Source organism: Cenococcum geophilum, assembly GCF_001692895.1.
Source record: "Cenococcum geophilum 1.58 unplaced genomic scaffold K441scaffold_33, whole genome shotgun sequence".
Taxonomy (NCBI): domain Eukaryota; kingdom Fungi; phylum Ascomycota; class Dothideomycetes; order Gloniales; family Gloniaceae; genus Cenococcum; species Cenococcum geophilum.
The window spans coordinates 1,561,781-1,587,277 of NW_027137591.1; the positions used below are offsets into that span (position 1 = coordinate 1,561,781).

The 25,497-nt window shown below is 44.4% G+C and overlaps 7 protein-coding genes across 7 annotated transcripts; 2 read left to right on the forward strand and 5 right to left on the reverse strand.

The window, feature by feature from the left end:
• Positions 1 to 124: 124 nt before the first annotated feature.
• Positions 125 to 3,898, forward strand: K441DRAFT_688540 (TGF beta receptor associated protein-like protein 1; the record flags this gene model as incomplete). Its single annotated transcript, XM_067652200.1, has 4 exons — positions 125 to 272; positions 366 to 3,001; positions 3,064 to 3,654; positions 3,704 to 3,898. 4 exons carry the CDS (start codon positions 125 to 127, stop codon positions 3,896 to 3,898), a joined length of 3,570 nt encoding a protein of 1,189 aa, XP_067501776.1.
• Positions 3,899 to 4,633: 735 nt separating this feature from the next.
• K441DRAFT_688541 (MFS general substrate transporter) lies at positions 4,634 to 6,413 on the reverse strand (the record flags this gene model as incomplete). The annotated part of the gene is made up of 6 exons (XM_067652201.1): positions 4,634 to 5,002; positions 5,042 to 5,548; positions 5,598 to 5,715; positions 5,765 to 5,789; positions 5,866 to 6,112; positions 6,243 to 6,413. 6 exons carry the CDS (start codon positions 6,411 to 6,413, stop codon positions 4,634 to 4,636), a joined length of 1,437 nt encoding a protein of 478 aa, XP_067501777.1.
• Positions 6,414 to 6,733: 320 nt separating this feature from the next.
• On the reverse strand, positions 6,734 to 7,666 carry K441DRAFT_706881 (Prefoldin, subunit 4). The gene is made up of 4 exons (XM_067653687.1): positions 7,530 to 7,666; positions 7,344 to 7,478; positions 7,224 to 7,291; positions 6,734 to 7,149 (listed from the first exon to the last, which is right to left on the reverse strand). Exons 1-4 carry the CDS (start codon positions 7,542 to 7,544, stop codon positions 6,957 to 6,959), a joined length of 411 nt encoding a protein of 136 aa, XP_067501778.1. The 5' UTR covers positions 7,545 to 7,666; the 3' UTR covers positions 6,734 to 6,956.
• Positions 7,667 to 8,957: 1,291 nt separating this feature from the next.
• Positions 8,958 to 11,504, forward strand: K441DRAFT_640490 (gaba permease). The gene is made up of 9 exons (XM_067646617.1): positions 8,958 to 9,336; positions 9,392 to 9,448; positions 9,511 to 9,599; positions 9,653 to 9,818; positions 9,876 to 10,199; positions 10,260 to 10,315; positions 10,371 to 10,659; positions 10,711 to 11,152; positions 11,215 to 11,504. The coding sequence occupies exons 1-9, from the start codon at positions 9,243 to 9,245 to the stop codon at positions 11,375 to 11,377; spliced, it is 1,680 nt and encodes a 559-aa protein (XP_067501779.1). The 5' UTR covers positions 8,958 to 9,242; the 3' UTR covers positions 11,378 to 11,504.
• A 1,537-nt stretch (positions 11,505 to 13,041) lies between these two features.
• K441DRAFT_189643 (uncharacterized protein) lies at positions 13,042 to 14,768 on the reverse strand. Its single transcript, XM_067640430.1, has 2 exons — positions 13,814 to 14,768; positions 13,042 to 13,765 (listed from the first exon to the last, which is right to left on the reverse strand). The coding sequence occupies exons 1-2, from the start codon at positions 14,606 to 14,608 to the stop codon at positions 13,127 to 13,129; spliced, it is 1,434 nt and encodes a 477-aa protein (XP_067501780.1). The 5' UTR covers positions 14,609 to 14,768; the 3' UTR covers positions 13,042 to 13,126.
• On the reverse strand, positions 14,739 to 15,652 carry K441DRAFT_189634 (uncharacterized protein). Its single transcript, XM_067640429.1, has 2 exons — positions 14,852 to 15,652; positions 14,739 to 14,790 (listed from the first exon to the last, which is right to left on the reverse strand). Exon 1 carries the CDS (start codon positions 15,410 to 15,412, stop codon positions 14,930 to 14,932), a length of 483 nt encoding a protein of 160 aa, XP_067501781.1. The 5' UTR covers positions 15,413 to 15,652; the 3' UTR covers positions 14,739 to 14,790; positions 14,852 to 14,929.
• An 842-nt stretch (positions 15,653 to 16,494) lies between these two features.
• On the reverse strand, positions 16,495 to 17,244 carry K441DRAFT_571567 (uncharacterized protein; the record flags this gene model as incomplete). Its single annotated transcript, XM_067643988.1, has 2 exons — positions 16,495 to 16,893; positions 16,945 to 17,244. Coding segments are annotated over 2 exons (699 nt in total), but the record flags the coding sequence as incomplete, so codon positions are not given.
• Positions 17,245 to 25,497: the final 8,253 nt, after the last annotated feature.

Consider the following 25,497-nt stretch of genomic DNA (forward strand, 5'->3'; position numbering starts at 1 on the left):
GTGGCGTCGCAAGCGCAGCCGATTCGTCAAACAGCTTCAACGCCAAACATCTGACAGTTCTAGGCACCACCGGCCTTTGGTCCTTCCATGTAACAAGCAATGGGGAATACAGCCGGCACGGAATATGGAAACTTCATCCACGCCGGAGCAATTGACAGAGTTACCTCACGCGCAGGCTGGGTCTTACATTCTCCGCAGGCTGGTGTCCGACATCCCACTCTCCGCGGATGGCCAGTCTACAGATATCAAGATCACTTGTGTTGAATTATGGAGTGAGTAACTATAGTATCATTCGGCCACTAGGCTTTGGCTTCTCAAGGGTCATGTAGCCTTTCATGTGCGAAGCTAATATTTTGCGATCTTAGATAGCAATTTGTACATAGGCACATCTGCCGCTGAAATTCTCCATTTCGTCCTTATACCACCTGAACCCAGTGACCCTTCGGGGGAGCCAACTGCTATCATTGCCTCGAGACTCCAACCAGCTTACACACAATCCACTGGTGCCGGGGTGCAGCAGATCCTACTCTTGCCTAAAGTTAACAAGGCATGCATTCTGTGCAACAATACCCTTACATTCTACTCTTTGCCAGAGCTTAGCCCAGCATTTCCAAGTACAAAGCCACTTGCGTGCACATGGGTTGGGGGTGTAGACCTCAATGCAGAGGATGACGACCCGAGTGCCAATGACGGTATCGTCGTGATGATATGTCAAAGAAGTAGGATCAGGCTAGTTAGGGTAGGAGAGGATGGCCCCCGGAGTATTAGAAGTATTGAATATGGGGGGTGCTTGGCCTCTGTCCGTCGGGACAATTTTTCGTGCGCAGCAGACGCTCGTTCGTATGCTCTGCTAGATGTAGAACATCAGCAAAAGATTGGCCTTTTCCCAATATCTTCTCTTGATGAGGAAGCCGGTAATCTTAGGGGCGTATCAGAGAATATGCCATCTGCTATGTCGTCGCACACAGTCTCAAGGAGTGTATCATCTACAAGCGCGTACCCAAGGTCTCCGCCTCATGAGGAGCAGCGTGGTCATGGACGGAGCACAAGTCTTGGTATTTTCAGTAGCGGGGCCAGGCAAGCACGTACAGAGAGCCCACGGCCGCCCAGTGGCCAGAGATATGGATTTGATACTCCAGAATCGTTTCAGAGGATACACTCTCCGGGACCTGCACAATCGCCGGAGAGACATCCAGAGAGGACTTCTAGCCTTCCTAGAGCGGGTACACTTACACCTGATAAACCATTACCGCCCGCTCCATCAGAAACAAGCACAGCTCAGCAAATACCACCGCCAGAAAAGAAGGCATTTATTCCGCTCAAGCCACACATTGCATCCCCTACACCATCTGAGTTTCTCCTTACGACTGGTACTACGCCATCTGATCCAGGCGTCGGGATGTTTGTGAACTTAGATGGTGATGTTGTTCGTGGCACTCTTGAGTTTAGCAACTACCCTGATGCGCTCGTCGTGGATGGCAGCGGTATCGATATTTCGGCATCTCTCGCCCCCGGACAGGTTCCAGAAGAAGGCTACATCTTAGCTGTGATGCAGCACGAAGGAGAAAACGGAAAAGAATGCGGGGTGGAGATTCAGCGGTGGGATATGGAGGCTGGGGAGGGCCAGACAACAAAGGAGTGGCTAGATCTGACCTCCATTCCCAGTGTAGCCGAAAGTAGCGGCTCTGGTGAGGACGCAACCATGCCACTAGGGATCCGGACCATCGTAGCTCCAAATGAAATCGTTCTCTCTGAGATCAGTGAGATGCTAACTCAAAAGCGCCTGAAACTCTCAGCGACATCTTCTGGCAATTCATCACTTGAACAGGAACCTCAAGCGGAAAAGCGGAAAACGAAACAGGAGAAAGCAGACGCCGAATTTACCTACCGCCTTTCGCAGCTACAGACTCGCATTGTTCTTTGGGCTGGTGATCAAATCTGGTGGGTTGTTCGTAACCCGTTGGTTGTCCGTCTCGATTCTCGTCTAGAGCTCGCAAAATCAATTCACACAGGCGACGGTGTGCGTATCCAGCCAAACCGTGAACTAGTAGAGCGCTTGCTTAATGATATCCGCGGTCAAGAACCCCGTAGCGAAGCGGAGTATCTGGGTTTGATTTACATTCGCCAGAAGGCCTCAGTACTTTTATTCATAGAGCTCATCCTTCGCAGTACAACAAACATAATCATCTTTGAGAACGAAAAACGATCGACAGAGGAGGCCTTGATGAAAGGAGAAGTCGACCCTCGCGTCATCCTAGCTCTCCTTCCTATTCTTGAAAAAGAGGTCGTACAAGGCCCTCAGGGCATCCGAATTTCTGGCGGGCTTACGTCGCTAGTCGAAGAATTCCTGCAACAGAATGACCTTTCCAGTATGCCTGCTATGGTAAACGGACCCTTCGGTGATAACCTTTTGCAGCTGGTTAAAAGATATCTGTTCTTCTGGAAACGCAGAAAGGGAATGGCAAGCGTCACCAATGACCCGAGCGTTTTCCAAACTATCGATGCCGCCTTACTGCATATCCTACTTCTTCTTGACCGCGACAGTCCAAAAGGGCAGGCCACGGCAGGCTCCATCCGAGCGGAGCTGTACGATGTGGTCGACCGGGAACTGGATTGTTATGATCGAGCTATCGCGTTGTTGGAGCATTTCAAGCGGCTGTATGTCTTGAGCCGACTTTATCAGGGCAGCAAAATGCATGCGAAAGCATCCAAAGTTCTTGCCACGTGGAGACGTATTCTAGATGGCGAGACCGACGAAGGAGGAGAGTTTACTGATGGCGAACTAGAATTACGAAAATATCTTAGCAGAATAAGGGACCAGAAGTTAGTGGAAGAATACGGGGCTTGGTTAGCCAACAGGAACCCTAAGTTAGGTGTTCAGGTCTTCGCAGATGACCATGGCAGGGTAAAGTTCGAGCCAACTCACGCTGTAGCTCTGTTGAAGGAACGAGCTCCCGGTGCAGTCAAAGACTATCTCGAGCATCTCGTCTTTGGCAAGAAGGTCCGTCTTCAGCCCGAACTATTTTAATATATCGAGATCCATTTGCTAATCTTTGTCTAAAGCATACACAATATGTTAATGACCTTATTTCATTCTATCTCGACATTGTTATCACGGAATTGGAAGGCTCTCTAGAATCAAGAGAAGGGTTGCTACAGACCTACGAGACATACCGAGCCTTACATCCCCCAAAACCTACTTATCGTCAATTCATCACCGATAACGCCATCAATTCCGAGTGGTGGAATAGCCGCCTCCGGCTACTACAACTGCTCGGTACTAATCAAGGCGCAACATCATCCTACGACGTTCCATCGATCCTATCGCGCCTGACACCTTACGAAAAAGAACTTGTGCCAGAGATGATCATTCTCAACGGCCGTCAAGGCCGACATGAAGAAGCCATTCGCTTGCTTACGCATGGACTTGGTGACTTCGACACTGCCATCAGCTACTGTTTGCTGGGAGGGTCAAGCATGTTTCGCCCAGCATCCGGCTTTGTTCCCCAGGAATCGATTCCTTCGCGGGACGAACAGGCAAAGCTATTTGGCTACCTACTGCATGAGTTCTTGCACATCGAAGACCTAAGCGATAGGATCGAACGAACCGGGGAGTTACTTGAAAGGTTTGGTGGATGGTTCGATGTGGCTACCGTAAGTACAGCGGGCGTTCTGTTGCCACCTTTAGCTGACAAAGGGGTAGGTTTTGAGCATGATCCCTGACTCATGGTCCATTGAGATCTTCTCCGGTTTCCTGATCAACGCACTGCGAAGGCTCGTGAGAGAGCGAAGTGAAACTACTATCAATAAAGCTCTCAGCGGCGCACAGAACTTAAAGACCAGCGCTGAGCTCATTGGAAGAGCAGATGAAGTCGGACCGACTATTGACAGAGTCTAATAAGTAGGTTCAAACTTAGTGTACATCTCTAAATGTATTCTTCCATACGGGCTATGAGCGGGGATTAACTGTAGGAACCGCTGGATACGATTTTGCGGAGACAGCGCTGAGCGTTTGGATCACATGTAACAGTAATGGATATAGGGTATGTTGTATGTCCAAGTACGAGATTGGGGCGGCTGGGACATTACGATTTTCGGTTTAAGAAGCGTGTATGCCATTACCTGAAAGGCTGGACCCAACAGGGTGAAAGATTCGGATGGCGAGTTTCTCCCAGTCATAAATCATATGGAATGGATTAGATGAAGCAGTGTTTGTTATGAAGAAGTGCTTGAAGTGGCTTTGAGAGAGCGGATAGGTTATTGGCAGAGATGGAACTTTCAAAATACAGAACAGATGTTCTCGGCTCCCTGTAGAGACAAAAGCGCCTGTGGGCCTCTCATCTCCACGAACAGAATTCTGCGTACCCCTGGATGGCTTCATGCAGCGTCGGAATTTGGGGCTGCAAATAATTGATGTGGAAGTGAAGATGCTGACTGGAATAGGCACGTTCAGAGGAAAGCCAAGGCTTTGGGCTCACTATAAATTGGAGCTGCTTCCATCCCTTTGTAAGCTGCTCGCTATTCTGTCGTTATCACAAGGTTCGATCATTATGGTCTTCATCACTCTTCGCTCAAAAGAACATATCACCATACCCTTAACAAGTCGACCGACTCCCTCACCACCCATATTCTACTATGAAGCCCCTCGAAATGATCTTTCCCTCCTGTCTCCGCATCCTCCGGCATCCCCCCATCGGGCTCCCTCTCCCGCTTCGCCGCCTCCTCTCTTCTTCTGCGCCAGGTACTGGCAGAACTTACTCTTGGCCCTCAGACTCGTACCATACTTGATGAACACAAACGGAATCGCGCACATAATCAAGCTCAGAAAGCCGGGCAAGCTGCACGCCCGCGGCACGCCAAGCTTCTCATACATAGGGCGAGCAGCGAACGGTAGGACCGTGCCGAAGGTGCTGCGGGAGGTGCTAGACGCAGCCATGGCACTGGCTGCAAAGATCTCGTACGCGTTGACGAGGTAGTTCGGCAGCTCCATGAACAGGCACAGCTAGCCGATGCCGAACGGGATGCCGGCGAGGGTGGGCACGATCCAGGGGACAGACTTGCGCGCCGTCCAGCCCGCGCAGAAGAGCGAGAGCACGAAGAATGGCCCCGCGAGGTAGGCGAGCGGCAGCCGCTGCATCTCTTCGTTGCGCGCCCACGGCGTGTTGCGCGCTTGGGCCCGGCGGAGGAACGGGTCCCAGCATAGGTAGATGCCTGCGCCGATGGCGGCGCCAATGCCGATCGGGAGGAAGGTGAGGCCTTCTTCGCCGGCGTTGAAGTCGTAGATGCCGGTGTAGATGATTGGGTAGGCTTGGAAGAAGATATAGAAGATGCTGTAAGCGTAAGAGGTGTGGATGCAGGAACAAAGGACGAGCAGCTCGAAGCAGATCATGCGGATTGGATGAGTTCGCACAACGGTGACGATGTGGCCAATGTCGATTTTCTCTAGCTCGATTGAAGCCACGATGGAGGCGTCGCCGGTCTCTTTGCGTAGCTTTTGTGCACGCCGTTTGAGGATTACGGGTGCGTAGGTTTCTGAGGAATGGCTATGCTAGGCCTGCGACGATTACGCCGATCCAGAAGGACCAGCCCTAAGTTACAGTAGATATGAAGCCTGAAATTCCTGGACCCAATACAGGGCCAAAAGTAGTAGCGGCCATGAATAGTGCCATAGCTCGTCCGCGGCTTTCGGGATTGTGGCATACGTCTGCACATATCCTATGAGAGTAAGCTCTGAAGCGTAAAACTTGGGGACGATTATACATACCCGCCAACCACTGCTATAGGACAGGCTCCAGATATACCGACAAATAATCGGAATACAATTAGAGCAGGCTAATTTGGTGCGAGGGCGCTGCCTATTGGAACACAGGAAGAGCATGAAGGCATATATCATTGTCCATTTTCTTCCAAACGATTCGCTCAATGGCCCAAATAACAGCGGCCCGAAAGTGTGCCCGGCAAGGAATATGGATGTGGGAAGGACAAGCTGCTCCTGATCTGTCATATGGAAATAGTTTGACAGAGGGTGAGTTGCACCAGCGGCGAGGGACGAGGACATCGTACTATTAATAACCGTTGCGCTGGACACAAAGACCACAAATACTTTCTTTTTCTATTCAAAAGCTTTGTAAGCTTCTGGACTGTATGTGGAATAATAGTGGGTTCGTCCAATTGTTTGGCTGTCCGGGGTCATCCCCCCCGAATGAGATGATCCCCCGTGACGTGCTTTGAGTAGACTGAACTGAGCGGCCAGATGAGGAAGCTCCTCTGAACCCACCCTCCTTTCCTAGCCTAAATTGAGCGTCTACATCTTTCTCGTTCAGCCGTATTCGTGTTGGTGTTTGACTCCGTTTGACTGCATTCCAAGTGGTCAGTTCAAATCCCAGACCACCTATATTTTCGATACGTACCATTAGACTAGCTGCCTTCCCCGCCAAATCGAATTGAATCTCTTACCTGGTCTTCACACGGAGCCGATTTCTCAAAATCAGACATGGTTGGTGGATGGGCAAATAAAATGAGAGACAAATTGAAATCTGGAGAGTGTGTTAAGAAGAATAATGAAAGGAGTCACCGCCATGATCATATGACTCAGGGCGATATGCCCGCAGGTCTCCACTAGGAATTACAGATGCATGATGGCTTTCTCTCTTCATCAGTGGAGTATGGGGTTAAGGAATTCGCTTGGTTATGACGGCAGCCAGTGGTCATCGCCGGCATCGCAGAGATACTAGGGGGAGAGTAAAGAAAGCCTCAATGGCTGGTGAACAGGGTCCCTGATTAATGCACATTCTAAAGAAAGGGAAGCAAAATGACGGCTAAGGTGGCATGTAGACATTCTGGACGAAGTGAAACCATTGGGCTTCGTGTGGACCTCGGATAGCATATTATGGTGATGAGACACTGGTGGAAGCTTCGCTGTAGCATCGGAAAAGAATTTTGCATAGGACCGGGAATTAGGTTTCCAAGTTGATGCTTCTGCCAAATCGTGCATACAATGCTACCTTGAGCCCCTGCATCTCTTCCCTAATTTCTCCAAGCTTCTCCTCAAGACCGTTAACATCTTTGTCAATGTTCTCGGTTGATGCTGATAACAGCTCGAGCACCTCTGGTTGTGGCAATGATACGAAGCAATCTCCAATTTTGTATCTATATCACGGGCGTAAGATGATTGCAAACCATGAGATAGATAGACCTCTTGACCAAAGATGAAATAAACGTACGGAACTTTCTCGTCCTCATCGACGAGCTCCAGTTCGGTGGAGATCTCTTCCAAGTCCTCCTTTTCTTTCTATAGAGACGCAGTCAGCCGGAGCATCACTAGTGAAAATTGGGCGCCTTACTTGCTTGTTCTTTAGTTCTTGCTCAAGTCCTGTCTCCTTCTGGTGAAGGGTGCTGAATTTGTTGATCTTCTCCTGGTCCTCACGGCGGACCTCGATTTCTTCGCCGCCTGTCGAGGCCTCGTCCTCTTTCGTGAGCTGCCCTTCATTAGAGACGCACCCAAGAGAAGCTCTGCGGAGATGAAATACCATTCGACGCTGCATGTTTCGTGCTCTTCGACTGGGACACTTGGCCTTGAGCGTTCGGCCGGCTCGGATAAATGTGACGTAGGCAAGTGAGTGAAATGCAAACGAGTTGCGATGTTGGAGATGTTGCGCGAACAAGGTCACACAATCGCCTCCGCCAATTCCCATTCCGCACACGTTTAACGTTAATTCTCAAGGTTCCTTTTCTAACCCGAAAAATACGATGAGGACTAAATTCAAGTACAATTACGTAGAAAGCATTATTCGTCTCTTTCGCCGTTTTCTAATATTTTTCCGACCGAGTTTTTTGGTTCTTAAATGGCATCCTCATTGCAATTTCGATGGTGACGGCCATTTCCTCTTCCAAACAACATTCAATCTAAGCATTATTTGCTTTTCTCCACCGCAGCTGACCGCCATCCAACACCATTTGGAAATCTAATCGACCCTTTCTCCGCCTTGAGAGCTTGCGCAATGCATCAAATACCTGATCATGAGTATGAATTCCAACAAGACCACAGAGTGGTCAGACCATTAGTTGAAGTTATCATACCGGCAGTCTGCTGTCAAAAAAATGTAGCATTTGTATCACGTCAACTTCTTCAAGAACAGTCGCTTATTGGCATCTGCAGCCTCTTAGGTGTTTGGAGTCTCACAGATTTTACAACAATCCAGCAAAGCATAATAGCCGATCTCCTGATGTTCGATTGAAAGAGCTAGCAATCGGCGAGTCAGAGGCTCGAAGAAAAACCCACATGTGGCACGACTGATAAGGGCTTCAGAGGCGCCCTCTTTCCGACTCTCAAGCGGAGCATTGACCTCTTCAGATGCTGCTTGGATGCTACTGGGCTGTGGGCCGGCGTGGGCTCCAACACAGACCCTCTTACAGTAGAGGTTGTTCGGCCTTCCCTAGCGCACCTCTTACCTTCGCAGTAAAAGCTGCATCCCAAAGCTGCAGTAAGCCGCCAGCCCCGCGAAAGATCGGGGAGCGATCCCGAGGAGGGAAAGAAGCTTGGACCGAGAGCGTGGCCATCTCGCCGAGCCAAGATACATGTGCGGAACCAAGCCTTGTCCTTAACGTTGACAGGAACGGCGTCATTGTCAAGAAGACCCAAACCATCCTAGCGGTTCGATGAGGGCGCCCAATTTTGTAGGTGTTTATTCGCCCCGAGCATTATAAAGGGCCCCCCGCCCATGCAACCGGGAACGGTACGATGTAATAGCCTCCCGGCGGAGTGATTCCGCTTAACGCGGGGCCAGGAAATGGTGATGCCTTCCAATGGTTGGACCATGCGCGAACACCAGAATCAAAGTACGCGTATGATCACGGAGCCTTGATCATATTGATTCTACTGGCTGGCTCTTATCGATAACCGTAGGATACATTTCACCATTGGAAGGAATACTTGTTTCGGGAGTAGATGCGGTGCACCTGCATCTCTTTTCCCTCTTTAGCTTGGTCCAGGGTTTACCATGTATGAGCCTATCGGCCTTATCAATCCGAGGTTTTCAAGACACCACTTGTCCAATGAATGAGCTTCATTTGAGTGTCAAATTGCACGCAATCCACCATGCGATCCCTGCTAAAATCCCAAGAGGAAGGTGCGTGGTACAAAAGGTGGAGTTCTCCAATCAACCGATCGATATTTCACTTTGTGATCTGCTCTCTGCTGTCTACTAGTCTCTTCACTGTGTACTGAATCGTCTACCATAGCCATGTCAGATGAAAAACAACCAGAGGGACGGCGCTCAAGTGTGGCCGCTGCAGCAGCTGAAGGCCTTGCTAGTGAGGATGACGCTGCGGTACTCGGTGAGGAAAAGACTATATCAAAGTGTATAGAGCTTTAACTAATGAATACGCCCAGCCAAGCTTGGTTACAAGCAAGAGTTGCGCCGCAACTTCACCATGATCGAAGTATTCGGTAGGATTCACGCGAATAAACACTCTATCGAAGCTTGAGACTAACGTAGCAACGTCATGCAGGCATTGCTTTCTCTATCATGGGATTGCTTCCATCAATTGCCAGTACATTAGCCTATAGTTTACCAGCAGGACCTGTCGGTCTCGTTTGGGTACGTGCCGCTAGATGGAGCCCCATAATACGGAAAACTGATTATATACGTAGGGCTGGTTCGTTGCCAGTGGTTTCATCTTCATTGTGGGCCTCGCAATGGCTGATCTAGGCTCCGCGATGCCCACCTCCGGAGGTCTATACTGGTGGACCCATTTCTTTGCTTCACCAAAAACACGGAATGCTCTTAGCTTTTTGGTGGGGTATAGTAATACGCTTGGTATGTGCAACTTGCTAGCGAGAGTCGGATTTTCTATTCAATTAACGTGGCATCTAGGATTGGTTGGCGGACTCTGCTCCATCGACTACGGATTCTCCCTAATGTTCCTGTCGGTCATTGTGATTGCTAGGGATGGCAATTGGACGCCTTCAAATGGCGTTACCTACGCCGTCTTCCTATGCTGCGTCTTGCTGCATGGAGTGCTGGCTTCCAGTTTATCGAAGGTCATGGGCAAGCTGCAGACAGTCTTTTCCATCGCCAACTTTGTTATCATCGCTGCAACGATTATTGCACTCCCAATCGGCCGCGCTTCTGAACGAAATGACGGAAAATATATCTTTGCCACAACCGGCAATCTGACAACATGGCCTACCGGATGGGGTAAGTTTGAACCACCACCGCCAGGAATTGTAATAGAAAAGTAAAGCTAATATGGTGTAGCATGGTTTCTTTCTTGGCTAAGCCCAATCTGGACCATTGGAGCATTCGACAGCTGCGTGCGTCTTCTTACAATTTCCAGATTTAATTATGTAGTAACTAACAAGTTCTCAGGTTCACATGAGTGAAGAAGCCGCCAATGCTACCAGAGCCGTCCCCTACGGCATTTTAATGTCCATCGGAAGCTGCTGGCTCTTCGGTTTCATCATCTGCATTGTCATTGCTGCTTGCGTAAATCCCGACCTCGAGGCTGTGCTGGGTTCCAGTTTCGGACAGCCAATGGCTCAAATTTATTACGATGCTATTGGCAAGAAAGGCGCGCTGGCATTAATGTCTCTTCTCTTCATTGTGCAGTTCCTCATGGGGTTGTCAATCTTGGTTGCTGCTTCACGGCAATCGTGGGGTGAGTGTTTCCTAGCAGAGTATGCAGACTTCAATATTGATATCACTACAGCCTTCTCCCGTGACGGTGCCCTACCTTTTAGCTCCTTCTTCCGCCCAATCTCCAGAAACCTCGGCTACATCCCCTTCCGCACAATCTGGGGTTGCGTTTTCCTTGCGCTCGTGCTAGGCCTTCTTTGCCTCATTGCTCCAGCCGCCGCAGCGGCTCTCTTCTCTCTCGCCGTTGCAGGGAACAATCTTGCTTGGGGTATTCCCATCTTCTGCCGCCTCGTCTGGGGAGAGGCTAAATTTAAGCCTGGACCTTTCTACACTGGAAGGATGAGCAAGCCGCTTGGCTGGACCGCCATTATATTCCTCATTTTCGGCATCGTTCTAAGTATGATGCCCGTGGGTGGTCCAAATCCGACGCCGCAGAGCATGAACTACACTGTAGTTATCAACTGCGCTGTATGGGGAGGATCACTGCTCTACTACTTCGTTGATGCGCGGAAATGGTGAGTATCTCCGCTCGCCGACAATCTAGAATGGATGTGAGTTGCTGACACATGTTGGACAGGTTCACGGGACCAAAGATCACGCTCAACACGGACGAGCTTACTGAGACTCAGGAAGCTGCACTCCGGGCGGAAGGCATGGAAATTGAAGGACTTGCTCCCCCGAATGATAGTGATACGGAAAAACCGGCAGAGCTGCCTGGGGATCCTGATAAGAAAGCTTAGCGGCTCTTTTTGGTGGGAGGTATGATTGATTTAGTGAAGTGATAGGAAGTCGCGCTGTGTGATCATTTATATATTTCTAGACAGGAAAGAATTCAATCAGGTGAGGGTGAACGATCTAGATATGGTTAAGATGTGACTCTTTAGTTTACTTCCTCTCTAATCACTGTTTAGGTATCTTAAGTCTCTCCCTTGCGAGTCTATGAAGTTATAATCACTGTGTCACTGTTCCTTAGGCATTTCTCCTTAGGCAACTAGTCTGCAACAAGAAAATTACCGCGGCCTCGGTGATGCTGTCAATTGATTCGTTTACAGATCGAGAGCCGCTTCAACCGTAGCCCCCCTGCTTAATCGCAATTATCCACATATTTCGAATTTCGGAGCCATAGTATGATAGTCCCAGTGAGAAAGAATATGGCTCTAAGCTTAGCAGACACTCTGTCCTCTGGAACATGCATTCCAAGAGTCTTGCCGTGGGGGTCCGCGACAGATTTAGCGTGTGTTGGCGTGCATTAGCGTGTCTATATCATACTGTATCGAAACTGTATCATACTCTGATACTTGAACCAGTCTCAGAATAACTGTGGCGCATTGTAAGTTACTCGCGATTCTTCAGCCACATTTCGCCAATGCGCTTCGCCACATTTGCAAGCTACGAACCACGTGTGCTGGTCAAGTAACGTCCCCCCACCAAAGCGAAAATCCCTGGGTCCGAAAACTATACGCGCATCTGCCAATAGAACAAAGCTAACAAGAAGGTAGAAACATAGATAATCTCGGAATAAGGATTTTAAGACATAAAGTTCATTTGCATATAGTATCTCCTGCTAAGAATTCCCAGTCACAGTAGAATACCACTTTTCATTTTGAGCGCAGCATGAGTCGTCACTTCAAACAGGCTCCCTTAACTCAAAAGCCAGTATTTCTCTATAAAAACTCTACCAAGATACAAGTAAGCATGCAAGATCCTATGCCGAGCAAAGCGACTGTATATTGGTGGTTGCTCGTGTGTGTTTATGATGATTTTATGTCGGGTTGGCCGTAGCTGGAAAGTGAAGCCCGCGTGGCCCGTGCGCGAACATCAAAATAATATTAACAATAGTCTTTACCAATTGTAAGGAAGGACCCTGCTGGCAAGAACACCTTGATCGAATTAAGTCTTTATAGTATCAGTATATATTAAATTTGGACTTTATTGCAGCTCTTAAACTTCAATTAATCGATTAAATCTATGGCTTTAATCTGACGATGAGGATACAAAATCTAGCCGATCTGATTGGTCCACTAAAAAGGGACGTGCATGGGATAATGTTCGTTTGCATCACCTCAAGCCAATATCTCTGGCTCTCTGGTCATCAGTGTGACCCTGCATGCGCTTCAAATACTCGCTAAAGTCGGACGAGACCGAAAGCGCCTGCTCCAGGTGCTTCCAGTCCAGACGTTCGTTCTTGAAAAGGGCCAGCTGTCTCGCCGTTGTAAGCACATTGCGGATCTGCCGTCCATTCAACTCTTTTCCAGCAAGGTCATCGAGGTGATACTTGATCTCGTCAAAGTTGACGTCCTCCTCGTCTTCTTCGAGCATGTCGAGGAAATTCTGCCGTATCTTTTTCCGTGCAGATCGGTTTAGATTCGTAGTGCAGTGCCACTTGGATTCGAGACTTGAAAGCCTCGTCAAACATTCCTACGCGGTTGCTCGTCAAGATCAAGATTCCGTCGTAATACTCGAGAATGCGTAAGAACACAGACACAAGACTATTCCTCTTGAGATCGGCCATTGAGCGATCCTCCAGAAAGACGTCTGCCTCGTTCAATAAGAGCACGCAGTTCCATGTTTTTCCCAGGTGCAGCACCGTATTGAGGTATTTCTCGACTGCTTCTGCGCTTGTTCCCGTCTCCACACGTGACGCGATAAAGGGGCATTTCTGCTACCTCTGCGATACTCTCGGCGGTTAACGTCTTGCCGGTTCCAGGACCACCGTGTAGGAGCATGATCAGACCATTGCCCTTGCCACCAGTAATGTCTGTTCGTTTGCCCGCAACACCAAGACCTTGTCTGACGCCCCTTTGGGACGTGCGGACAGTGACCAGAGCTCGGATAAGGTCTTTGGTCTGAGGCGGGAGCACCAATCTCTCATAGGCCTTCTTGTTCCATGATACATCATGGACACAGTCAACAAAGAGCTTGATCCACTTCTTCTCATCGAGATAAAATCTATGAATATCCGGCGGCATCAGGAGAAAAGATATTTCTGAAGGCTCTTGATCAGCACTGAGATATGCCGGCATGCGATCAAATGGATGGGTTGTGGTTGGCCAATCGAATCGAAATGCTTGAGCGAATTCATGCATTTTGCGATAAATGGTGCGATCGATTATAAATCTGGCATCGGGCTAGGAGCATTAGTGAAACGTATGAGCACACGATATTTTTTGACTTACAAAAAATTGGTCCCTTTTAACGTTCCAACCTTTATACGTGATTTGCGTTGCGTTGCGAAGTTTCCATTGCTTCTCTCCACGAGTTCCAATCATCTCCCGTAGTTTTGGAGATGCAAAACAAAGAGGATATGCAACCAGCTTCTGTATGTCCGTGTCTGCCAACTCTATGGGTGGAATTTTCAGCACACTTTGTTTGCGAGCGAAGCCAGAACCGTCAGTCTGAAAGGACCAGCAATTGAGGGTGACCCAGCCATCACTGCTCAACTTGGGCCACTCTTGCAGCACAAACGCGGCGGGCCGCCCGTATGTTCCACTCAAGATGAGATCATTGGGTTTGATCAGGTACAGAATACACGCACCGGTTACTTGACATCGCGCAAAGTGATTCTCTGCATCCGTAAATTCTTTGCTACGTTGATTACGCATGTAATCAAGGAGAGCGTCGACATGACTTTTTGACTCCGGGTGTTGTACGGCATAGGCTGCCAGCGAACGATAATGGTGGAAGAGGAATAAGTCTGCGGGATTGAGTTGATTCTGCTCATATAATGGTTTGTTAAGGTCGGATGAAGTCTGGGGGTGTGAAAAGGGATAGTTATCCTTTTTCTCCTCGGGAGGAGTTTGGAAGTAACATGTTGCAGTTTGCTGGAATGCAATTTTTGAGATCTTCGACTTCATGTAGATGGCTTCAGTCCAACGAAGAGCACCATTAGCACGAGCCATCATGACCGAGGCTTCTGAGCATTCGACGTTTCTAATGATAACGAAGGCAATGTCATCCTTGTCATTGTCCATAAAGGCTGCTAAATCAAATACAGCAACCGTTCCGTTGAGGTGCGAACGAGACTATGCAAGCGGAGTTTCGGGGTTGAAAGCGTCGAGAACGGGAACATCGCGGAAGGCTGGCACGGGATGGGAACCTAAGTGATTCTCGTTGCATGAAATCTTGTAAAGAAGGTCGAAGTGAGGGGCAGGCGCTGGTCGAGTTAGTATCTGAACTTGACCGCTATGTCAGAGTTAATGGCAGTGATCGCCCACCTCAACTGGCCCTGCTTGTTGCGCATTCGAATCATCGCCATTGGAAATACCACTGTCGGCTGCTTTGTGCGACTCATCTCATGCTCCATGGCGACGCTTCTGCCTCTTTGCGGCAGGGGTAGTACCCTGATCAGCGCGCGTCGCAGGCGTTTCAAGTGTGAGTGGAGTTGCGCTAAGACTAAGATCTCCGGAGGAGTTTTGTGCCGATGATACCTGAATCTTATCTTTCGTTGTTGGTTTCTCCTCAAATACCCTTGCGTATCCGCTAGAACGTAGGGGTTGAGAACCTTGAATAGTATCTTGTTCTTGTCTTGCCATCAACAGCCGCTTCTTATTCTGTTGCTCGAGGAGCATCAGTTGCTTCTGGTAGTGTTCTAGTGTGTGGTTCCCACCGCCCAGTTGTTGGGTTCCTGTAGTTGTCTCGATAATATGGATTTCGTCGTCTTCCAACTCATCGCTAGGTATAAGGAGCTCAAGTTCGTCTCCGCTGAGAGGCTTGAGGGATGCGTCTAGCTTTGCGAATTGGCTGTCTCCAAGATCTTCCGAGATGGTTATTTCCATATTCTCCTTGTTCTCCACTGCCTCTTGTTTCTCTTTCTTCTGACCAATCCGTTGTCGAGCGTCCTTGGCCCGCTGAATCTGCGCACGAGAGTACCGATGGACAGAGTCTTCAGCGAACGTAAACACGGAATTCACGCCATCATGAACCTTGAAATCGCAGCTTCTGAACACATCTGTATCATCGAGAGGAGGTATAGGAGGTCGACGGTATGGTGGTGAGGCTGTTTCGGGGTGTCTTTGTAAGGAGGGCCTGAATAGGGTAGAACAAATACTAAGTTAGGCAAGTTGTGGCTGAGGCTGTCTGCTTGGATCTAAGTGGTTGTGTGGCGTCAGAATTCCGGTTGTGCAAATGTCAGCAAAAGGTTAAAATACAGCTAAGCTGCTTTCGGCTACTCTTACTGTCAGCATGTGCGGGCTTCATTTTTCAGCTCCGGTCAACGCACCATTAAATCAACATTGAAACACCATTGTCACCAATATACAGTCAAGTCCCTCGAAATAAGGTCTTTACATACTCTCTCGTAGCATAATTGAACCGAAGCCATGTGAGATGATGCCCCTATGCCCCGCTCAAATTGAAAAGTAATATTCTATTGTAAGTAGGGACTCTTTGTAGATGATACTTTGTAAAACTGAAGTATGTGTCTTAATGTCTTTATTCCAAAGATACCATTGCTTCTATCTTGTTGTTAGCTTTATTCTGTTGCAAGTTGCACGCGGACCCTTCGGACACAGGGTTTTTCGCTTAGCTGGGGGGGGACATTAGAATGGACTGATTGCACATAAAAGGGATTCGAGGCGGGTTTAAGATTGCGATCACGATACGAGCGTGCGATCCATCAGTAAGTAAGGGATTTAGAAGGAGCGGAGCTCAGAGTCGTATGCCTATGTCTGTATTTTTATCAACCTTACAGTAGAAGTAACATAGGGAATTCACCAGTTCCTTCTTAGTTCATTCTACCCACATTGCTATCAACGCTTGCGAGAACTCATTGCGATGCGCACTACGTTAAGATGGCCAAGCCAGTGAACTTATATGAATTCAATTGTTTCACTCCCTATCATCGTTTGCGTATATTTGCTCATTCACTCTCGGCAGCACTATGCCGTACCTCCAGCCATCTGACCAGTTTACCTATTTTGCCTTCGTATAAATCCTGATCGCACGCTTTGCTATACACATGTTGAAATAGACCTGATAGCTTCGTGAAGACTGTGTCACATTCAGGACACTTGAACGGATAGACCGAGTCACTGTACGCTGACCGTAAATCATGACGATCAAGCAAATCATCACGAAACTCTTCATCAAGATATGCCTTCCACTGGAAACACATAGCGGCGGATTCATTTAGATCGATTATATCGATTTCGGACTCGCATGCGCCGGACTCTAAATGTATTACCATCGCTAGATAGGTACTGAATGTTTGGTAGCAACTGTAGCATTCCAGTGACCGTCTCAAATGGACCATTCGATGCTTCAGGAGTCTGTTAGCATTGAATTCGACAGGATAAGGCGATCTCCCCACATGCTCAAGGTTACTGGGGCTTTCAAAATGCCGTTCGCAAGTTTTGCAAACATTTTGCTCCTTCAAATGATCGATATATTCCTGCGAGCCAGAAACCCAGGTCATTCCTTCTCCATCATCGCAGCCCTGGCATACGATTCGATGTTGTGTCTTGCGGTGGTGTCGTAGTAACTTCTCCCATGTGGATCCATCAAACCCACAGACCTCGCACGGATTATGGCTAGCAGAATCATCGTAGTGCTGTTGTAATGCCTGCTGCGAGGGGAACGTTCGTCCGCACCGAGAATAATACGCCTTGCTGTTTGCTTTATCAGCGAAACAATAACAACAGCAGTGATTGACTTAGTGTACTCACCCCATTAGGACATTAACATAGTGTTAAAATAGGTATAGTTTGATGATTATTTTTATTAAGCATACATATCTAAGAGGGTGGGGAAGTGACAATTATATAGAAGAGTGTCAGAGGTTCTACCTGATAAGAAGCAATACACGCTAACTGGAACCCACTTTAATAGCCCCCTTTAAGCTAAATATAGGTAATAATATAAAGGTTACAAGAGACGTTAATATCTCTCTAAACTTAAAGCATCTCTAAATGTATAGAATGCATCTTTTGGCAGCGCCTTAGTGAAACTATTAGCTATTTGTTGACTTGTTTATATATATTCTAGCTTAATATCTCCGTCCATAACCTTCTCCTAAATAAAGTAATGTTGGAGAGTAATATGCTTAGTTTAAGCGTAAAACTTAGGGTCTTTTGTAAGAGCAATAGCACCTTAATTATTGGCGTAAATAATTGTTGCGTAAGGGGATTTGTTAGTTAGAGATAGTTCTTAAAGGAGTTATCGTAACCAAATGGCTTCTTTTACTGCAACTGTCTATGCCATATACTCTGCTTTATAGGTTAAGAGTGCTACTATAGGTTAGCGCTTTAAGGACTAGCTAATTATACCGCTTTTAATATTAAACACAAATCCTAACGTTAATCTTTAAGTTTCTAAGTTATCTGCCTAGCTAGAGTCTATAAACCCCCGAAGCGCTTATATCTCTCCTTAGAGGACAAGTTAGAGGTTAAGTATGCCGCGTAAGTAGGAAAGTATTTAAAGAACAGCTTGTATATAAGACTTATTGGGATTAGAAGCAAAGTAACTAATAAGGGAAACGGCGAAGGCGATATTAGGTTAAGTACTGAGTATAGCGTATATTAGGGTGCCAACTAGCAATTAGTATTAAGTCTTAAACGTAGAGTTAGCCTAATAATCTGCCGCCGCCAATTAAAGACGAGTGGTTTCTATTAGCGTAAGGTAAGGGGAACAGTTCTAAAGACCAGCGCTATAAATAGCCTCTTTAAGGTAAGAGAATTGGCTAAGCCGTAGTTTACGGAGTTGTTAATCTTAAGTTACTTTTATACTAAGGTAATAAGTAATAGGGCCTAGATCAGTTATACTAAAGCGTCCGCTAAGTTAAGCTTTAATGATCTTAATATTAATAATATCTGGTCTAATAAGTAGGAGGTTATTAACGTAAACTGTAATATACATAGAACCTTTAGCAAAGACTAAAGAGTTAAAGTTAAGGGGTTTAAAACTAGTATCTATAAGGAACTCCGAGAGCGTTTAATGCTAAACTTAAGGCGACTATTTAAGACCATAAAGTGCTTTGTTTAGATAATAAACCCGTTTAGTTCTATTATTAAAACCTTTAGGTTAATTAATATAGATCTCCTCCTTAACGCTTCCGTAAAGGAAGGCGGTCTTAACATCTATTTATTTGATCTTAAGGTCTTATACAGCTGTAATAGTAAAGAGCGCTTTATAGCTTATGGGTTTTATAACAAACGTAAAGGTTTTATTAAAGTTAACCCTAGCTTATTATTTATAACCCTTTACTACCTACCTTACCTTATATTATATAATCCTTCCTTTACTATCCCGCTTATGCTTAAAAACCTATTAGGCGTTAAGAACTTTATAATTAAGAGGTCGGTTAATAAGTGTCTAGGTATTATTTGCTTTATAAAAGCTAATTTCGTCTTTACTAGCGGAGTACTATTTATTATTATTAACGTTAAGGGTAGATTGTTTCCATAACCTTGGCTTATAAGGTTTAGCTATAGGGAAGTTGCTAAGTATAGCGTAGAGGTATTTAAAGGAAGGGGTTAAGAAGTGGGTAAGCGCTGAGAATACTATAATAGGCGGGTTTTCTCTAATGTCGACAGAATTGCGATACTTAAGAGGTAGTTAAGGCCCATTAGTAGCTACTAGACGTTTTAACTTCCGTAGGGGTGTCTTATTAGTGGTAAGGCGCTTTAATTTTTGAGCTTTCTTAAGGAGCTATTTCTCTTCTTAATGCTATTTGCGTTGGGTAGCGTAATTAGGTAGAGCTTCTTCTCCCTTAAACTAAGTGTCAATATCTGGAGTATCGGAGTCATATTTAATATATTATTCTTAAATTTAATACTTATTGCTACCGGGAACTATTAAAATAGTCTCTTAGAAGTGGATAGCTAAGGCACGTATAAGCCGTCCTGTCTCTTTATCTTAAATTTAAATAACATGTTTACCCTTAAAGCCGATAAGGTTCCCTAATCTTGCCTTCTTATCTATATAAGAGCTAAACTTCTTCTAACTACTGGCCCTATACTAGATATCGCACCTAAAGGTGCGAATTTAGGAGTAATTAAAGACTTCGCCTTACTCTATTTTATAAGGGGTTTATATTTCCGACGATTTAATAGGGAGGATATTTTATATAAAGTTAGCGTGCTTAACTACTTCTGGCTAGAAGTTCTTAGGAAGTAAGCAATTATTTATAAAGGTAAAGGCTCGGTTATATATCGTGCGATTAAGTTATTCTAAGGCTCTATTTTATTGTTAACTCTCTAGGGTTAAGTATAAGAACTAAATTCCCTTATTTGTAAGTTCTAGCTAAAAAGCATATCCAAGATATTCTCCTCCGCTATTACTATATAGCCGTAAGATAAGACTTCCTTATTGTTTAACCTTCGCTTAATATTGTTAAAAATAGAATAGGACTTCAGCCTTATACTTTATTAGGTAGACTTTGCTTATTTTATTAACTCTATTTTAAAAAGTAACGAAATATCTCAATCCATTATAGCTAGCTACTTTTATAGGTCCTTTAATATTAGAGAATATGACTTTGTAAGGCTTGGTATCGTAGTTAATAAGAGAATCCTAATATATAATATCGTGCATTTTGCCACGTAGGTAGGCTTCGCAGGTATAGTCGTAAAGGTTTAGTAAGTAAGTAAGGTCTATCCCTTTTAATATTCTTTAGAGCTTTTGTAAGTTTTAGGGGCTAATATAACCGAGCCTTTCGTGCTATAACCTCTCGGCTGGGTTTTATGAGCTGCTGTATGATATATGGCTGGTTTAATAGCCAACTATAAAGGCTATAAGCCCTTCTTAATGGTTAGCTTAAGTGTGGAGAAAGAAGAGGCCGGACTTGCGAAATGTGTAAGCTATAAGCTCTAAGTTATAGAGAAAATTGCATCTAAGGTTAGATAGATAAAGATAAACTCGATTATTAATAAGCTGTAAACTAGATACTAGGTTAGCTTATAAATTAGGGATATAAAGGACGTTAGTGAGAATAAGCTCTCTCTCAACTCCTAGAACTGTAAGTCTTAGGCATATATCTCCCTTTCTTATTAACTGGAGATACGTTTCTCTAATTCCGGAGATAATAATTTTCTCATTAGCTTAAAGATTTTAATAGGTAATAAATAGCTCTCTTAACCGAAATATATGCTAAGTATACTTAGTATTAATAATGATTGCAGAGAAGAGGTTAATATTTAGTTTAGCTATAAAATAAAGTTGTCTAGTAAGCTTAGAGGTATAGGAGTGAGAAGGAATGCGAATAATATAGGGAACCCGCTACCGATAGGCAATAAGGCATAGTTAGCAAAGTAGGTTGCGTATAAAGTAGCGTAAGTTCTTCTATAGGTTATATATGTAGGCTAATAGTTTCTATGCTAATAGTAAAGGTTGAAGGGCGATCTATATAAGCAGTAAAAGACTATAAAAGAAGAATAGTATGCCGGCTATAAAGAGTCCGAAGGGAATAAATAAAAGATAATATAAGAGTAGATAGATCTATAGTAAAGAACGTCTAATATAATTGGAAATACGGGAGTTTCGGCCACGATTATTAAGGTGCAATTGTGGCCTAGTTAGCTTACTATAGAGTTAAAGCTTTTATAGCCACCTTATTTATTACTAGACTGTAGTTAATTAAATAGCTATTCCTGCATATTGCCTTAACTTAGTAAAAGGCTTGCTATTTATTATTATCGCTAATAGTGCTATAGGTAATAATATAGATCCTAATAAGGAGTTACTCTAATAGGCTCTTTATTATTTTCTAAAGTCCCTTCTATAAGTAGAGCGCGTATCTATCTCTATAGCTTTTTTAGGGTTTTCCTTTCGCCAGATCTCCTTTAAGTGGGGTTAAAGGATCTAGTATCTATTTTCCTAGTAGCTAGCGCGTTTATATAGCCTATAATACAGTCTATTATATTGTTGTTGGCCTTACTAATTATAATACTGCTAGCGGTAAGAGGCTTAATTTATGTGTGCTTAGAAAGCTACTAATTAACTTTAGAGTATAAGTTGCTCTTATATATGGGCAAGGCCCTAAACTTTTAAGAGAGTAAGGGTTTTATTAGTAAGGGAGTATATAAGGTAAAACGATTTTTGCTAGCCGTTAAAAGTAGGACTAAGACCATTAATAAACTTAGAGAGTAGGTCTATTTGGTCTATAGTATAGTTTTGGGTCTTAAGGTCTAAGTATATCTCCTTAAATTTAATAACGTATTCTTTAACGTTCTTACAGTTTACAAGAGTAAGGTTTCGCCATTTGGCGCATATTTTAGCGTATATTGCGTCTCCTTTTGGCTTAAATTCCGCGTGTAAGATTTTTATTACATCCTTAATTTTAATATAGTCTTTAATAAGGTTTTATTCGCAAGTGCTATAGGTTATAGAGATGTAGTTTACTTCTTTAAGTTGCTTTCTCTTTTAAGCTTTAAGATCCGCCTAATAAGTTTTAATAAGTTTATTGTAAGCGTCTCTCTTAACCTAAGGTTAGTTTATAGCTGGTTCGGCTTCTAGGTTAACTAGAGCGTCTAAATTAAAGTTATTCTTAATTAGCTACTACCTAGTACCTTTCTTCCACTTCTTATAGTCTATAGGGCTTTTAAGTGTCTAAATATTAGAGAGATTAATATTAGACCTAGAGTATTTAATTACTATAATAACTTATAAGAAAGAAGCAAGTGTTTTAGTAAAAAGGTGGGAAATAATGTTTTTTGGCTTATGTACTATTACCTTTTTAGTATTTAGTATAGTGCTAAGGATTTAACGACTAATGACGATAATAATAATAATAATAATGGCACTAGGAATAGTAATAGTAATAGGCAACTAAGACATTAATAGAAAACCTAATTTAAGGTTAACAGACAGTAATAGGCAACTAAGATATAGTAAGAAAAGCCGATCTTAATTAATAGGATGTCTAAAATTTCTGGAGTGCGTATATCTAAGTTAGAGTATATATATTCGAATGTCTAAAATATCTAGAGTGTATATATCTAAGGTGTCTAGAGTACGTATGTCTAAAATATCTAAAGTGTAAAGTGTCTAGAGTGCGTATATCTAAAATATCTAGAGTGCGTATATCTAAAGTGTCTAGAGTGTAAAGTATCTAAAGTACGTATGTCTAAAAAGTCTAGAGTACGTATGTCCGAAGTGTCTAGAGTGTAAAGTATTTAGAGTACGCATGTCTAAAATGTCTAGAGTGCGTATGTCTAAGGTGTATCTTGAGACGTAGTATATAGGTCGCTGCGCGATAGAAGCGTCTCTGGGCTTATAACCTGTTAAAATAGGTATAGTTTAATGATTATTTTTATTGAGCATATATATCTAAGAGGGTGGGGAAGCGATAATTATATAGAAGAGTGTTAGAGGTTCCACCCGACAAGAAGCAATACACGCTAACTGGAACCCACTTCAATACATAGTGTATGAGCCGTTGTATGTCAAGGTTGATTGTGAATTTGAGTGTTTGCAGCGACACTAGCAGTCTAGCGTGGACGCTGTCTTCATCCCTTCCCCACAAAGCCCCGCCTGGCGCCACCAGTTCACAACCGTCCAATAATTAGTCATTCGAGGATTACGACGAGAGATTTTGAAGATCGCTTTTTGAAATCATGGAAGCTGCATAATTCTTGATCGTTGAGTTGCAGAAACTAACAACAGCAGATCTGTCGGCTCCCGATCGGTCCCGCTCGGGCGTTCGAGCATAATGAATCTCAAATTTCGAATCTCACCTCTCGCCGTGTAAATTGAAATTCCTACAGTTGTCCTGGAGCTTGTCTTCGATTGCCGCCCAGCGCGGCCTCAAGAGCTCGAGAATTGCGGGCGGCTGAAAATGGACAAGGCCTATTTTTGGGCTTCCTTCCCGTCACCATCACCACAGCAAGCTAACATGGACAGGGCCAGTCAGGTGCTGGCGCTAGAGCTACCTATCACATATTGGGGGGGCTGATTTGGCGCGGTTACGACCCGGGTTAATACGAGGTTAGGGCCATCCCTGATAACGCGCCCGAACCCCGCACGAGGTCGCGCAGCGACCGCCCCCGAGTACTTTCGCACGCGATTTTGGGCGAAAAGGTACATAATTTGTGTTAGATTGGTACTTCTGGACGGTCGCGTAATGTTACTCTAAATTTACAACACCTAAACAGGCTCTATTCCTATATTAAGGCTGTAGTGCAGTCCTATATTAAGACGTCTCGGTTACTATAATATAGTCCTATATTAGGACGTCTTACGGAGGTCGCTCTATAAGTTCTTGCACCTTCCTAATTAGGAAAGTAGCCTTGACCGCCTAATGGCAGAATACTTTTACAGGTCAATTACCTCCGTCAGTCACACTAACAATAACTTAATAGGCTTTCATCAGCTCGCGACCAGGGCGCAGGCCCTGGCTATAAAGGCTATGGGAGCAACTCTCAATTATATTGAAAATATTACTCAAATTAAGCGCCGTACTCTACAATATATCTTCTTAAAAGCCCGCAGCCGTAGCTAGGACCTAGTGTCTCGTCCTCTCCTTCTCGACGGCTATATTGTTGACGCTCCTTATACCGGAAGAAAGATTAAGATTAACCGCGAGTTTGAATTGCGAATAATTAAGAAAGTTACCTCCAATTGATATGGTAGAGAGAAGTCTTCCGCGTATATTGCTGCTGAGTGCGGCTGCTCCCCAAAAACCATCTAGCGAGTTCTTCGCCGCCATAGATATCGCAAGACAAAGCTAATAAGAAAGCCCTGCCTTTTACTAGAAATAAGAGAAGCTTACCTATAATTCGCCTTACGGTATTAATACTAGACAATTAAGAACTAGAAAAATATTATTTGGACTAATAAAACGGGAGTAGTTTTAGGCCATTAAAGAGGTGGCTATAGGCTTTAGCGCCTAGCTAGTGAGAAGGTAAATAAGAAGGTAATTTAACCACGCTTTCCTAAAGGTGTTACGGACGCTTTAAGTATAATGCTACAACTACTAGGAGAGGAGTTGGAAGAAGCTAGTTGGTTAATATAAGTACGGTCTAGGATAGAACCCATAGAACTATGTAACGAGGATTGGTAACTAAGGTTATATGACATGCTATATATTAAATAAGAGGAACGAGAGGAACTTATATACCTTATGTATAAGACGTATATTACGTATAAGAAGGATTTTATAGGAGTACGGTTGTGTATTTAAGGACCCTTAGTCTCTACCTAGATAGTTCCTTCCTTATAGTAATTCTTAGAATACAATTAGAGTTAATCTATTAGGCAACTACTCCACCAGTTATTATTACGTTGTTAACTATTATCTTTATATTTCCTACACACCTAGCCTAATAACGAGCCTACCGTAGTTCCTGCTATAAGGTTCTGTTACACAATTACTACCCAGTTACGGTATTAAATATAAAGTTAAATAATATGCCACCAAAAGCAGCCACTATAATACTATTAACGGCGGCAACTACGTTAAGGTTAGGGGGTGATACTAGTATAGCGGATACTAACTCGTAATAACCTGTAATGGTAGGATAATTATAAGAAATAGTTAACTAATTAATAGAAAATAATGCGACACTTAAATAAAGGATTAACGGGATAGGAGTAGCGAAGGTTAAGTTACTATTAATTAAAAGATTCTTAGGAAAGAGATTAAAGCTTAAAGGATTCCTTACGTAAATGCATTTTAAGGTTATATAAGAGGGAGCAAAGCTGGTGATACCTATAGATTAAATAGTATATACAGGGTTATTCTTAACAGGAAGAGCACTTAAATAGTTTAAGCCTTACCTTATAGAGATATAAGTAAACGGAATAATAACTATAAACTAAGAGGTACAGTTTATATTTTTAAGCTAGAACGGATTTATGGAATGACTTATATAAATATTTAAAGACCCAGAGGCAGTAACTACGGCGGAAAGAAAACTCTAAGATATTA